At 40.5% G+C, this 15,635-nt stretch overlaps 1 protein-coding gene across 1 annotated transcript; it reads right to left on the bottom strand.

Moving 5' to 3' along the window:
• Positions 1 to 401: 401 nt before the first annotated feature.
• On the bottom strand, positions 402 to 4,359 carry commd3 (COMM domain containing 3). The gene is made up of 8 exons (XM_034199807.1): positions 4,181 to 4,359; positions 3,364 to 3,475; positions 2,411 to 2,474; positions 2,295 to 2,329; positions 1,551 to 1,611; positions 1,416 to 1,472; positions 1,248 to 1,301; positions 402 to 647 (listed from the first exon to the last, which is right to left on the bottom strand). The coding sequence occupies exons 1-8, from the start codon at positions 4,317 to 4,319 to the stop codon at positions 588 to 590; spliced, it is 582 nt and encodes a 193-aa protein (XP_034055698.1). The 5' UTR covers positions 4,320 to 4,359; the 3' UTR covers positions 402 to 587.
• Between the last annotated feature and the right edge of the window lie 11,276 nt (positions 4,360 to 15,635).

The following is a 15,635-nucleotide window of genomic DNA, read 5'->3' on the forward strand; positions in this document are numbered from 1 at the left end:
ATGTTTATGGAACATGAGCCGCTGTGGAGCTTCAGCTGAGGGGCTTTGAACTGTCAGCTGTGAGGTGGATGTAGAAGATTAAGAAAGTCTAAAAGGGGAGTGACATTCTTAGGGCAGTGCAGGAAAACGAAAATAAAGTCAAAGATGTATGTTTGTCTTTTAAAAATAACTCCCTGTCACCAGTCATCCAGGAAAAAGCGCAACAGAGCAGGAAGAAATGAAAATATGGCAAAAATCCTAGTGAAAACACAAGCCTGCAGTTACAATCTTAATCTCTGACATAAAATCTGCAACGTTGGCATCAACTTAATAATAAAGTTAAATAAATCCCCACTAAATGTAGCGTTTTTTAGACGGTGTGCGCACATCAACCCGTGGAATTATTCAAAGCAGAAAGTGGATTTTTTAATGTATTTTTTTTTCAGTTTTATTTGAAACACAAAAGCTGGAATGATAATTGTCTCGCATGCATACACGTCTTGTCAATCTCAGGTACAAAATAAGCTACAAAGAGGAAAGCAGTGCGCTGGAGCTGCTGAGGTTCAGTGCTTTGTGGAGCAGAAACATGCGGAAACTGGACACCGGCATCACATCTGACTGGCTTTCTCCACACACTTAGCCGCGTCCTTCAGCTTCCCCACCAAATCCTGCAGACAGGCAATCGTTTTCAACAAGAACAGGTCCGCCAAAAATAAACGATTTAAAAAGTAGCCTAACATTTACGCTCTGAATTATAGGCTACTAATGACAAATAAGAAGTAAACATGCGTGCAGATTATTTGATTCCTTCCGACTTGTCCCCGATTTATTTAGACTCGATGTCGATTTTAATTCACCAAATATTTTGCATCGTGAATATGATTGCTGCACACGTGATTTAAATACTGGTCGGCTCTCACTTCAAACAGAAAGCATCATACAGTCGAAGTCACACTGGAACTTGGTTTGGTGACGATGCATAATGCCCATTTTTAACAACTTGATGCATCACTATATCGGGGACAGTATGTTGCAAATGTTCTTCTGCAGCAAGCATTTGATCGCGAAGATATGATACAATTATAACATGTATTTTCTTTGGAAGTTGTCCTGACTGAGGAGGAAAATTGCAACAAGCTCCGTGACTCGACTTTCACTTCTGCTTTCCCGTAGACATGCTGCATGTTGTGCGTAAAAGCTATTCATGCATCTGCAACACGGTGTAATTCTGGAATAACAGTGACAGGAAATAAACCCCCCCTCTATACCTGCAGCTGCTCCACTGTGCATGTGAAGTTTATATCTTCCGGGGATCCTTCATTCTGACAAAAGGAAACAAACAAGATCGTTGTTTTACGCACAGAAACGCACCAAACATATGCATTAAAAAAAAAATCAAGAAAAGTGTAGGATATGCATAAAAGTGTTAGTCTTACTTCAGTGTTCAGGGCAATGCAGTAGAAAGGCTCGTTGACCTTATCGACCTGATTGTTCTGTCGGGGAAACAACATTTTAGTTTGGAGCAAGAAAGTGTCAAAAAAAAGACGTGCTCGAAATAGTGTTTAATGTACTTTCACGTGGTATTGAAGACGCCACGACACATCGTTAATATGAGGGGGACACCTTCCTATGCTATAGGGGGGAGACACAGAAAAAGACTTAGATTCAACATAATTGTATGTATAATTTCTTCTTAAAGTGAAAGAGAAAAAGCTGATCTGGAAATTCCTCTGATTTGAGCATTTTTAGCCAGATCCATCTCGCTTTTAGTATTTTAGAAATATCCATTAGGAGTTATTTAACCCCGTTTATAGTTTTGTTGGTCAACTTTTTCTGAGGTGCAGAAACTTTATTTTTATAAATCGACAATTTCTTTGCAACTGTTTTCAAATCCGTTTGCAGACAAAGCTTCTCTTGATTAAAGAGGGTCATAAAACATTTACATTGCAATGAATCACTCCATGTCCCCTTTGACCCTCTTTGCTCCTCACTGGGCTGAAGCAACAACTTCCGTGCTCTTCCTTTTATAATATTACAACTTTGCCAGGTATTTGAGACTGCATCAAAACTATTTGAACTCAGATATTCTCTGCTTTCGATCCGTGCGTCTTCCCCCACTCCTCATTAATCATCAGTGGAGTTGAATAACAAAACAATTGAAAGTTTGATGATCAGTGAACATTCTGAGCAAAATTGTAAATAATGATGCAATGTTTCATTTTAATCTCTACAAAAAATCTCATGACCCAGTTCAATGGAGATGTATTCAGTTTGGATAACACAACTAAAAACTAACCTCCACCAATGAGACTCACCTTGCTAACAGTCGCTCCAGTTCTTTTTTATGTTTCTGTAAAACAATCAGTATAAATGAGCAAATCAGCAACAAAATGATTTATTTCTACATATGTAATGTAGTTTGAACTGTCACCTGATGTGCTTCATAGAAAATGTCTATTCTCTCTGCACTGAATGTGAGCTCTTCGAGGCAGGAGCTGCAAGAACCGAAAAACACATTATTACATTTCACCCAAAGAATAGCAAACTTTAAAATAGCAACATTTCACATTTTTGGACACTGGCAATATAACTTTACCACATGTATGTTTATCCTTTACAAGCAGGAGAACAAACACACCAGCCCTCAGTTAAATGTTCAAGTCTCCATTGTCCAAAAGGTTTAGTCACAGTTCAAATGTAGTTTTAGAACATGAAGAACTACAAGAAAATTCAAAAGATGGGTTTTTAAGGGAGTAAAAAAAGAAAACAAAATAATAAAAATACATTCCTGGAAGTGTTAAATATTCTTTAGCTGTATGGTTGGACACCTTCAAAATATCTCCTTTCATTTCTACTGATTAAAATCTATTTGTAATGACTAAAATGCTTAATGTTAAGACAATGCATTTGGAAAATTGCTAGAAGGTGTGATATAATAACCACTTAAACTAATATGTCAAACCATACTTATTATTAAGACTTGTATCCATATGCTGTTCAAGAAATCTTGCAATTACCAAGAAAACTTTTTTTAAAACCTTTTTTTTTTTTTTTAAAGGACATCCCATAACACATTTAGTATTAACATTCAAAACACATTAGTAATCGACTTTAATAACACTATGACCTAATGTAAATCAAATTGCTTTGCAGCATTTAATTTATATACTATACTAATATTTTACATATTTCATTATCTTGTTGTAAAGATCTGAGGGAGATGTAATCAGCAGGTTGTCTCTGCTAACTATAAATACTGAACATAGAGCAACAGTTTGGCTTTTTCCTGTCACACTATGATATGAGCACTTTCCAAAGCCACAAACCAGCACCTAATGAGTGTACGTGCAGGGTTCTAAAGCAGCTTTACAGGAAACCTCTAACCTTATGGTTGACTTGTCTGCGTTGAGTTTGACCGCCTCCAGGATGAAGGTGGTGGCTGCAGTGTGACTCTGCTTCAGCGCGATCCGCTCCACCTGCTTCAGCTCGGCCTGATCTGCAACACAAACACACTGTGAGGACTTTATATATTCTCCATGGACACGACAGACGCGTTTAACTCCTATAAAAGGACGTGGGCTACATGTGCGATCCATACTCTCCAGATTGACGTGCAGAATGGAAATCAATCATGATTTGCATGTGAATGGGCCCCTCAGCTGCAACAGCCAGGGGTCCTTTGTTTGTTTGCATGGTGAACATTGCACTTTCTATCTCATTCTGCCATTATAAAGAGTCGGAATGCTGCAGAAGTTGGACAAAACATGGAGAAAACAACCGAAGCAGCAGCCATGACAAAGTAGGAGCTGTATTGCATGCAAGTCTGCTGCCAATATGCATTTAGGAAAGACCTGCTACTAGCTGTTAACAATCGGATGTGTCCCCATCATCAGTTTTGACTAATGTTGATTGAAATAGTCCAACATGGTGTTTCTAATGTGTTGAGTGGAACCGTTTGAATGACAAAGGGAACCAGAGGGATTGTGTGGCAGAATATAAAGCAGGCAAAAGCATAAATTACTAATAAGAGCTTAAGACTGGCAAATGACCCACTCCTCTCATTACAGATCTTATAAGATGTAGCTTAGACAACATAAACAACTCGGAGCCTCAGAAACCCGCAAACACATATGCAGCTCCTCCACTCGGGGAGAAACCGGAAGCAGCGGCGGGGACAGAAGCTCCAGAATCGGCGGCTCACCGAGGACTCCGGGGTCCGCCTGAGAGGAGAGCAGGCTCCGGTAAGAGACCTCCAGAAGCTCCCGGTAGCAGCTCGTGATGAAGACCGAGGGGTCCGCGAGCTGCTGCAGCCCTCTCTGCACAGACTCACACAACTCCATTTTGCAAAAGGCGGAGCTGAGCTACACCACGTGACGGATCAGCTGATCAGCGTGTGGTGGAGCAGCACGGGGCGAAATCTCTGGGGGTCGACCAGAGGAGGGTTTGGGAGCGATATTTATGGGGAGGGGATTGGTCTTTTGGGAGTTTATGTGTTGGTTTCCATGCGATCTTTCCTGTTAGTGCTCCACAGACTGAGAGATGTCTCTGCAGTTCAATCTGCATGTTTAATAACCACACTGAAACAGATGGGAGGGGGGGGGGGGGGGGGGGGGCTGTTTTTCTGTCTCATTCTGGTGCTACACCCGAATTTCCATATAAATAAAGATCTTATCTTATCCCACTGAAAGCTAGAAATCTAATGGACTTGGTGGACAGTAATTACATGTACTTAAGTAAGCTTACTTTATTACAATGTTGGGGTATTTCCATTTCCTTCTATTCCCTATTTTACTCTTCACAGGCAACTATTCTACTTTAACTGCACTACAATTCTTGAATTATGTTATAGGCTACTTTTAAAATAGAGATTAATAATACAAAATATAATACAAATGGATATATTGGTTCACATAGTTTTACTTAGTAGAAGTAGAAGCTCAGCTGCAGCATTAAAGGGATGAACACATCAAAGCATGACAATTTAGAATTAAATAATATTGTATTATTCTTAACTGCAGGGCCATTGTGCAGAATTAAAAAAAATGTATGATAATAATTTGGTAGCCAACTTCCACTTAATATATCTGCAGGTATTTGCTCAATGTCTACACTGTGGTAAAATGTTATATGGAAATCTTCTGTAATCTTCATCTGTTTAATGTAAATGTAATGTTGACCCATATACACATATCTGTTCGTACAGTTAGCTCTATCGTGCATTATCGATGTATGTCACTCATGAAGCCAAGATAACACTGAGGACACTCTTTTTACTGCAGAGATGAAACCAGAAATCTGTGGTTTTCTGTTGAAGCACAGGAGATGCAGATGAAGTGAAACCAAGTGATTATTAATTAGTTGTGTACAAACTCTGCAGCCTACATCCTGCTGGTGTAAGAGAAGAAAACACCGGCCTCTTTACAGAATAATTTCAAGAGCATTGTCTCTCTTTTACTAATGGCTTTACCACATTAAGCATGTTACAGTTTAACTCAGTAGTTATTTATTTAAGTGAGTCATTTCTCTTCTCATAACGCAAAGCAGAACAGAGCATAGTGTCCTGGTTTCCCCTGTTAAAGATCAGGATAAAAAGATGGGGATTGTTGAGATGTGGATTGTGTGAAAGGATTCATAAATACTTTTTTACTTCCAATGCACATTTCTGCAGAGTGAAGGCAGCTCACACCCTTTTAACCTCCACAGGGCATGTGCACTTGGTCATCATGTTGACCTGATTCTCCATATTAATCATCTGCATATGCTGGTGTTTTTCACAAGGGGAACTTCCCTGCCTGTTAGTGAGCAGAGGAGGTCACTTTTACATTTCCATCATGTCAGGAGAAAACATGTAATCAGTCTGTTCTGCAGTCTAGATAGAAACCTTGTGACAACAAACCATAAGAAGAAAGGAAATTCCCTTTTGCATAAAAAATACAACTGTGTTATTGTTTTTATGTACTGTAATTATGCTGCTTGTAGATGTACTAAAACTCTACTTTAGGGTGTTTTAAATCACAACTTAAGACCTATTTGTTGTCTAAGTGCATGTACTGTATTTTGAGTTAGGCTTACCTTTAAGTGTTTGTTGTTATTTTTCTTCTGTTGTAATGTGCTAACATGTTTTATTCTATTCAAAGTGCACTTGTAACCCTTATATTGAAGGTTACTGCATGAATTCAGTTTTATTTAGTTGCTGACTGCAATGATTTTCACTGTGCACTATATGGAAAAACTACAAATCATTTATCTAATGTCATATGAAATGTTGCATAGGCTATTGATGGCAACAACGGATTCTGTCAAGCAGTTCATAAAAGCTCTCCCCTCTGTGGCAAATGTTTTGTAGTACCTTAATTAATTTGTAATATTTACTTTCTTTATGTAGTTTACACACCTGCATGGCTCGATAATTAAACATTGATACGACCATGACCCATCAGTGTCAAGAGGTCGCAGTGATTTCACGTATTTTCGTAAGAGCAGGTTTCCTCCAGCAGAAACGAACGGGTTAAACTCTAGCAGGAAAAACGATATATTGTTTTTAAACATTGCCTTTTGTAGGCTATCTGCACCACTTTTATAAACCATAATTTCAGACAGATCGTTCATTAGAGAGGAGCTGCTATCTCTGTCCCGGTCACGCGCTGCAGTCTTGCGCTGCAGTCTCGCGCTGACCTCTGACTCGCGCTTTGTTCAAAGTCCATCCCGGCTGCAGGTCGGTTGTGAAATAGATTATCCTTCACTCTCTCCCTGCTGTAAGACATGCTTTAAGACATGCCTCTCCTCCTGTGCTCCCCCTGCTGAGTCCCCTCTCACGTCTTATGACATAATCAGAATATTTGTTTTCGAAGTGAAACTGCTCCATAAACCTGATTTATATTTGACATGTCTCCCAGTCACACACTGAACGCAATTCCAAACATTATGATTAGTCATATTCTGCCGTGTAATTATCCTTATACATTATGCAGCGTTTTAATAATTATTTCAAAATAAAAGTCTGTCTCAGTTTGAAAATCGAATAACTGCCGATATAAATGAACCCTTTCTATAAACAGTAACCTCCTATTCTGCAGTATAGTCTTTTCAATGCACCACCCTTAATCCATTGAACAAGACAGGCTGTTTTATTTTAATTATTATGATCCCTCTTAAAGTTGAAAGGAAACACATTATTCTGATTACACAATAAATGTCAGAATGCTGATCATTTTCTAACTTTACCACTGCATTTTTAACTTTTTTAACATTTATGCTTTAACATGTCCTGTAGCCTATACTGCGAACATTTAGAAACCCCCCTGAATGGTTCAAAGATGCACGATTGACCCTCTAGTTTCTTAGCTTGTGTCCTCTTGACTATAAGCTTTCAAAACAAAAACAAAGGTGTTATGTGTAAGTCAGAAGTTGCCGGATATTTGAATAAAGGTTTACAGTGTTTGCGTTATGGGGGAATACAGTTAATTTCACCTGAGCTGTAAATCCTATTAAGCTTGTCTTGCAGGTGAAGTGAGAGCCTCTGCTGCATTGCAAATATAAACACACGCTGATCTGCATCCCTATTACAAAATATACATTTTATTCCAATGTTCTGTTTTGTGTTCAGGTTCAGGCTCCTTACATGCAGAGGAAGAAACACTTTAGTCTAAGTTTTATTTCCCGCCACTGACTGTCTCTTCATGCTAACGATGGCTGGACTGGAACATCCCCTTTAAGAGGGCTCTGCAGTAATATGACCTTGGAAAATGTGTGCATTTTCAACAACAATGGAACATATTTTCAACAGCTGATTATAAGACAGCGATGTGACACGAAGGGATCTTTCACCTTTTAATGTTCTTGTCAATATAATTAATTGTAAGCTTGGGTTTAAACCCCAAGGCACGAACTGACTCACATTTCTACCGTTCTTCTGCTGGCCCTGTTTTTATTTTTCCAAAATATAACTAATGCAAATCTGAAAAGTGTGCTAACTGTTAGATGTTTGCATGATGTAATCATTTGTGAATCTGCCTGACAGTCGAGGCAGTGTCTGTTGTCTGTCTCGGTGCTTGTTCTCATTCTTTACAGCTTCTGCGGATTGTTGCCGTTTGGAGAGATGACGGTAAAGTGAAAGACTCATATGAATCACAGCTGTAAACAACAAAACCTATTTTAGATTATTAATATAATTCTGCATTGTCGCAGTATATTGCTCTCCAACATTAACAACGAGTTACATGTATGCAGACCTCGGGGGTCACCACCTTAACCATTATATGTTGTTATACAGATTAGTTCAAATAAGATAAGCAAAGTGCAATGATCCAATGTTTTACCTTTCCTTTTTCCGCCTGTAGCATCATCCGGGTATCCCTGAGTGTATTCGAAAACGTTGTCCCATGCGAATTATACGGTCATTGGCAAATAACGTGAATTAGGAAACGGGCGTTTTAATTGTTGCCTTACCAAACAGTACCCTATATATAACGCTGTGAATGGATGTTAAGGGAGAAAAAATAAATAAAAACAGTAGCCTTCACTTCTAAAACCTATGCTTTAATCAATATGAATGCTCCAGCCAAATACGCTGCGTAAATACGCAAATATCACAGACATTCAGTAACAACGTTTAGTCTGACATGTTGACGTTAACTACACGTAATCCCTAAACTGTGGTTATGGGATAGTCTGGTTTAAAGTGACGCCAATAAATCCACCTATTATCACCATCCTATTCCAGTCTGCAGCATTTAATATAAATTAGTGGCTGACTGCCTTTGTGAGATGCAGCCTAACTAAACAACAGAACTAAAGTTTTCAAACCTAAGATTTATTTTGTACTGCAGCAGCTTTTTATCTTTAGTCAGTGGAGCAAATATAATTTTGTAAGCATGTTTTGGTCGATCTACAATCAAAAAATGTTGTTGGCAAATATGAAATGTTACTAGCAATATGCACAATATCTTTTTACCTGAACTATTTGTGTTGCATAAAAACGTGAGAGAATAATTAAAAGTAACCGTACAAAATATTTTCTAGCCTATGCATTTGCCTTATGCCACGATGCAGTCTAAATAAGCTCCGTACATCAGACTATAATTACAACTTAATTAAGCATGGAGGAGCATGAAACCACATCTCCCAAACCACCGGCTCCGGGGTCAGGACCTCCATGTAACAATGAGGCCCCGAGGAGGAATAACCACTGAATCCATCGTGATTCATATCTGGTTATTAGCTTATAACACAACCACCAACATTAACCAGAGGAGAATTATTTAAGATCCCTGGAGGAAAAGACTGGCCTTTTTTCCCTTTGTGAAGCATCGTCTGTTCAACCACGTTTTAAAAGTAATTTCAGCTTCATTTGTTAAAACAGATGATAAACCCTGGAACTAATCTACACTCCTCTGATCTGGTTCAAGAGTTTATTTGTTGAACAAACAAACAGCCACATCACGCTGGGCTCAGATTTGGCTGTTTAAAGGTAATTCTTAAGGCAGCTGGTAAGAGGTGAAAATTGCTTGCAGATAAAAACAACAGATCCCAAAGCAATGCCTGAGTGCTGTGTGTGAGGGTGTGTGTGTGTGTGTGTGTGTGTGTGTGTGTATATGCACATGTGTTGGAGAAAAAGAGATTTTTTTTGTAGAGTGATTCTGCCCCCTGTTGGGAAAAAAAAACCCTCCCCATCCCCTCCCCCTGTAGCACGCACGCACGCGCACACACACACACACACACACACACACACACACACACACACACACACACACACACACACACACTGCCTGCTGCTTTTATAACGCTTTAATTATTTATTATTTTAACACTAATCATATTTCATGACTTTTGCTCACTTGTGCTTTTTATTTGGTGAATAACTTATTTTGAACTGTCTGCACAAATCACACTGAATCACAATAAAGACATAAATAAAAAATATATGAAGCCTATCAGCAGATCATCGCCTGAGAATTAACAATATGATTGATTAATCCCACTTAAATGCGCAGACAGAGGATGCCCTGCAGAAAAAAGAGCCATATAGAATCTGTAATTAACGTCTCCCTGTTAAGTACCTCATTAGCGGTTATATATGGAGCTAATTAAATGATTGTCCTGCAGAGCATATTCTCCTCTTTATTGAATCATTCTGATGTGTACTCCGTCAGATATGGTGGTGAAAGAAGCACGGATGATGACAAACTCCCCCACCCCACCCCACCTCCTGTCCCCAGAGGTCAGCATGGGGTCAGCGTCTTGCTCAAGGACACTCCAGCAGAGGCAAGCAAAGTCCTGCAGGCAAAGCGTAAAAAACGTGATTGTGCATGATTATAATTGTCAAATGTGTAATTGTGAAAGTGCCGACGGCTCTTTTAATACCTTTTGATGGAAATGCATGGCGGTAGGTGGTAACAAAGAGGACGCGCGCACGGTCACGCGCCTCGTTGGCCGCTGGGTGGCAGTGGTGTGGTTTCTCTCAGAGAGGGAACAAAGAAAGGGGGGAGAGAGAGAGAGGCTCTGTGTGTGTGTGTGTGTGTGTGTGTGTGTGTGTGTGTGTGTGTGTGTGTGTGTGTGTGTGTGTGTGTGTGTGTGTGTGGTGTGTGTGTGTGTGTGTGTGTGTGTGTGTGTGTGTGTGTGTGTGTGTGTGTGTGTGTGTGTGTGTGTGTGTGTGTGTGTGTGTGTGTGTGTGTGTGTGTGTGTGTGTAAGGGGGGGAGGAGAGGGGGTGGGTCTCCCTTGTGACAGGACATATATGGAAATTTGCATGGATAACATTCACCTCTAGTGTGCATGCCCACTCTAATTCACCACCGCAATATGAGTTGGTGCGCGCTCCCGTCACTGGTTAATGCCCAAAATGTGGACGAGGCTCCTTGGTTTTGTGACGTATAGATACATACATCCATAACCTAAAATGATCCTTCTATAGCCGCCGTGTGTGAAGTGTGTGTGTGTGTGTGTGTGTGTGTGTGTGTGTGTGTGTGTGTGTGTGTGTGTGTGTGTGTGTGTGTGTGTGTGTGTGTGTGTGTGTGTGTGTGTGTGTGTGTGTGTGTGTGTATTCTGACAATAAAAGCTTTTGGGGGGTTCATCGTGATTGTAATTACAGCCCCCCCCTTAAAGTCTGTCTGTCACAGTTACAATATGGGAGGCCGATGTGTGGCGGAGGGATATTAAATGCAAATATCACCTGATTCAATAACAGGGCTTACAGTCTTTAACCTGCTGTTCACCTTTAATATGTGCAGCGCTGCAAGTGCATATTAAAAAATATATGAAAATATACGATATTATATTCTAATGCAACAAAGGCTTATCCGCTAATAAAGGGTACAATATAATTGGCCAACTAATTAGTCTCATGAATATGTATCTTGTGTCACGTATGTATGATAAAATAACATAATTATAAACTATATTTTTTGTATTTGTATAAATTAATTGTATCAACATTTTCTTAAATAATACAAATATAATTTAATTAAAAATAGTTTTGTGTCAGACACATTTGAAAAGGCTGGAATACAAATCTGTCTATCATCATGGATTTTAAATGGATTTTTAAAAAATAGGCCTACTATAAGGCGCATATGTTGTGTTTTATGGTACGTAAATACGAGATGCTGCCGGTGTTTCCCGGAGCAGCAGCTGTTCCTCCTCCTCTCTGCCGGTGAAAAGCAGCTTCCTGCCGGCTGCTGATCCTCATGTAGCCGCTGACGGAAGCTCCATTTCCGCATGATTTCTGCTCGGCTTCCCGGCACTGCAGCTCCGTACCGAGCACGTCTTAAACTGAGAGAGTATTTAAGCAATTACATGTCTTTCACAAAACGTGTCTACAGTGTTTAAAAGGAATTAAACACGATGTTTTTTCGGACATATTTTCACGGTGGACCGGCCATGTTTAGCCCGCTGCTGCCGGAGGACGGCAGGCTTTTATAGTTTAACACTTTTTTGGCTCTACAAAGCATTAGTTAAATGCAACTAAAGATCTTTGTTTTATTGTATCTATGTTATATAAATGCCCCATAACCTAACAAAAGCCAATCCGGTTTTAACATCTGTTTTGTAGCATTGTAAAATCACTTAAGTTAATCACTGTTTTTCTGCTGGTCTGAAAGTCGTAGGCTATATTTTCCTTATGTTGAGCCAATCTACTAGGGTTTTTTAATGCCACCGCTGTGTGTGTTGTTGTTGAATGGTTTATTCAGACCTGCTGAAGGCTCATTTTAGCCAGTCCACATGTTAAAGCCTCAATCAGAGGCAGAGCTATGGATCAAAGTGAGTAATTGAACTTTGTGGTTACAAAGGTTACAGTCACAGCTGACATGTTGCCAGAAAAATCTGCAGACTTCCCCCCCCCTCCTCAGCTCCCACAGGTTGACTGTTTGTTCCAGTGTGTGTGTGTGTGTGTGTGTGTGTGTGTGTGTGTGTGTGTGTTTTTCATTTTTGCAGGCAGTGCAGAGGAGTTTTAGTTAAGGAGGAACAGTCTACATTATATCATAGATCAAGCATTAACAATCATGACTATTTCTCCTCACCGTCTTGTCCGTCTTCTACAAGGTCATCTGTGTTGTTGGGTCCAGTGTTTGATACGGTGGCCCTGAAGTGCAAGACACCACAGCATTTCAGATTTCAGAAAACACCACAGCATTTCACATTGGACGGAAAGGGTATTCCTTTAGGGAGAACACTTCTTGTTTGTGAGTGGAAGCACTGCTGTGACTGTTTTTTTTGTTTATATGAATTAATAAAGCATTAATTCTGTGTTTACTCCTGTCATTCAAACAATGACTGTATTCACCATGACACAGACAGTCTGTGGTTTGTACTTGTTTAACTTGTGTCCAGTTTCTGAACAGATATGAGGAGCTGTGAGCTCTGAGTGTGTGCTAACGGCTGATGTGTTGGGACATATTGCGCTGTCGGGCGTTGACCAATCACGAAGCGTCATTTATTGACTGGCAGCAAAAACAACCAATCACAGCAGTGCTTCTCTGTCTGGCTCTGTCCAATCACAAACAAGAAGTGTTCTCCCTAAAGAAATACCCTTTCCGTCCAATGTGAAATGCTGTGGCGTTTTCTGAAATGCTGTAGTGTTTTGTGAAATGCTGTGGTGTCTTGCACTTCAGGGCCACCGTACTTTGAAGCCCGGACTAAATGGTACACACCTGCAGATATAATTGTTTTCTGTTTGCATATTTGGGGAAAAGCAGATATTGAAACTCAAGGCTAGTTTGATAGCTGCAGCAGAAATATAAAGGGCAGCTGAGCATAAAAGGATTGTTTAGATTAAAAATGAAAAAGCATTGGTAAATATGTTTTAGGGTGCTCTGAAACAGCCCCAACATGCTCTGTTTTTTGGCATGGTGTGAAAGCTAACATAGCCTATTCATTCCTGAAGGCTGTTTTCACATTCAAGAACCAATTAACCTTACAAATATAAGCTTTGTCCTGTAGACTAAATTAGATTTCAGGCTTGCTCGGACGTGAACTGTAAATACCTAGAGAAAATCGGAAAGACATTTAGGAGAAATACATTTTTTGCCTCCCTTTTTAGAATGAATACTTTAATATTTTTAGGCAGCAGATCAAACAAGGTCCAAATGTTGCTGCAACCATTTACACTCTCTTACATATGCTGACACATACACGCATATTCAAACTTCTTATTTTGTGTTTATGCAGCAGAGACACATAGGGGATTATTATGCTGCTTATACCATTAAGGTGTTAGATATTAGACATAAACTAGATAGGAAACACATGTTATTGTTCACAATACATAAATACATTCAATACAAATACATTCACACATCTTAATGGTGAAGTGTGCTGAATAAAAAATAAAGAAAACCGTAAACAGAGGAAAGGCAGGCGTCCACTGCAGCCCTCGCAGATTAAAACACTTTACAATCAGGCAGGTTGAAGGACGGCCCTCAGGCGTCTCAGTTTCCTTGTACGTGGGGTCTTAACCGAGGATCAACTTTCATTGCAAGCCCTCCCAAAGAAGGATGTTTCTTTGTTCCATCAAGACCAGTCCACACAGCATCTCTCTGCCTCGGTTCCACAAAGGAAACCGTAATTATGAGAGATTCAGGATGGACCATAGTTCCCTCACACTGTACATACAATACTATAAAATAGTCATTCATTTATAAGGTTTTCCATTCACACATGGAACATTTTAAATATGTTCTGTGCTGTTTCTCTTCCTTCCACTTTCCTCCAAAGAGTTAATTGGAGATTGGCGGAGCGGAGTGTTAGCACAGATTCATTGTTTGGTGATGCAAAATGTAGCTGATGGGTGCAGAAATGTGAGGCCGCCTTCGGTTTGTGTGGAATGAATACAATGTTGGACACAAAAGGAGCACAGCAGAAAGAAAAGTGTCAATCTCCACCTGACTCAGAGAGCCCATTATAGGGTGAGAGAGGAGACGGTGTGTGTGTGTGTGTGTGTGTGTGTGTGTGTGTGTGTGTGTGTGTGTGTGTGTGTGTGTGTGTGTGTGTGTGTGTGTGTGTGTGTGTGTGTGTGTGTGTGTGTGTGTGTGTGTGTGTGTTGTGTGTGTGTGCGAGGAAGAGAAAAGACACCCAAAGGTGTTTAAAGCGCATGCATCCATTCACTGTCATGATCAGCAGCCATTATCAGCAGCCTGCGCCGGGTGCCAATCAGACTGAATTATTCTGCAGAGAATCGACTAGCAGGCAGTTGACCGATGACTGTTTCCTTTACGCCGAGACAAACACTAACTCTGCTCAGTCTGATTTCATTTCCTTCCTCTCTGTCACTCCTTTCATTGATTGGCTCCTGTGCTTTCAACTAGAACTTCTCTTTTATCAATCCCACCCTCCTTTATTTCCATTGCTGTTCTCCCTTTGTCCACAGCTCGTCCTTTTTTAGTGCTCGTGGCTGAGCAGTGATGAAATCTGGAGTCCCTGTGGCAACAGGCGCCCCCCGTGCACGTATGCATGTGCATGAGCGTGCATGTGTGTGTTCAGTTTTCAGGACAGGGCAGTGCAAGCAGCAGTCTGATCCATACTAATGTTCATTGATAGGAAAATCAATGGTGCATTGATCCAAGACTTGGCTCCAAGAGAGGGGGTGGGATGCATGTGTGAGGGCTGGTGGAAGAGCAATAGAAAGAGGAAGAGATGGAGGGAGAACATGAGAGGAAGGAAAGGATTAGGCAGATGAGGAAGAGAAAACGGCCTCTGTGTGTCTGCAGGTGACAGAGATGGGGGGGCTGCTGCTGGGGGAGTATATGTGTGAACAACCTGCCCAACTATTCTCTTTTCCCTCTCTCTGCCTCACAAAAGCGACTCTTGAGAGTGGATAAACAAGCCTCAAATGGAACCTGAGACGCAAAAAAGAAGAGGAGAAACAGGAGAGGAGGAGGAGGAGGAGGGGAGGGAGAAAATCAATTTTCCCAGACAGAGGCAGGCTGGTCTAATGGAGGTCTAAAAGAAGAGGAGGAGGAGAGGACATATTTTCCTCTGATTACCTCCTGTAGCCTCCCCGGCAAAACTTGAAAGCTGGGTTCGCTGCAGCGGCCTCACATGTGCGACCTTTCCTCAGAAGGTATGGAGTCCACTCTTTCTCTCCGCACCAATCACACTTTTAAGTGGACTAGACAAAAAATCGCAACATGCAAAACCCCTGATTGCATAGAAAGCCACCAGT

This window comes from Gymnodraco acuticeps, unplaced genomic scaffold (genome assembly GCF_902827175.1).
Source record: "Gymnodraco acuticeps unplaced genomic scaffold, fGymAcu1.1, whole genome shotgun sequence".
Lineage (NCBI taxonomy): Eukaryota > Metazoa > Chordata > Actinopteri > Perciformes > Bathydraconidae > Gymnodraco > Gymnodraco acuticeps.

What these genes read in the sequence shown, in the direction of transcription:
- commd3 (XM_034199807.1), bottom strand. Translation starts at nt 4,319, where the DNA reads ATGGAGTTGTGTGAGTCTGTGCAGAGAGGGCTGCAGCAGCTCGCGGAC. An exon ending in GGCGGACCCCGGAGTCCTCG is followed by an intron (nt 3,476 to 4,180) that starts GTGAGCCGCCGA and finishes TTTGTGTTGCAG; the next exon opens with ATCAGGCCGAGCTGAAGCAG. An exon ending in CTGGAGCGACTGTTAGCAAG is followed by an intron (nt 1,612 to 2,294) that starts GTGAGTCTCATT and finishes TCCCCCCTATAG; the next exon opens with CATAGGAAGGTGTCCCCCTC.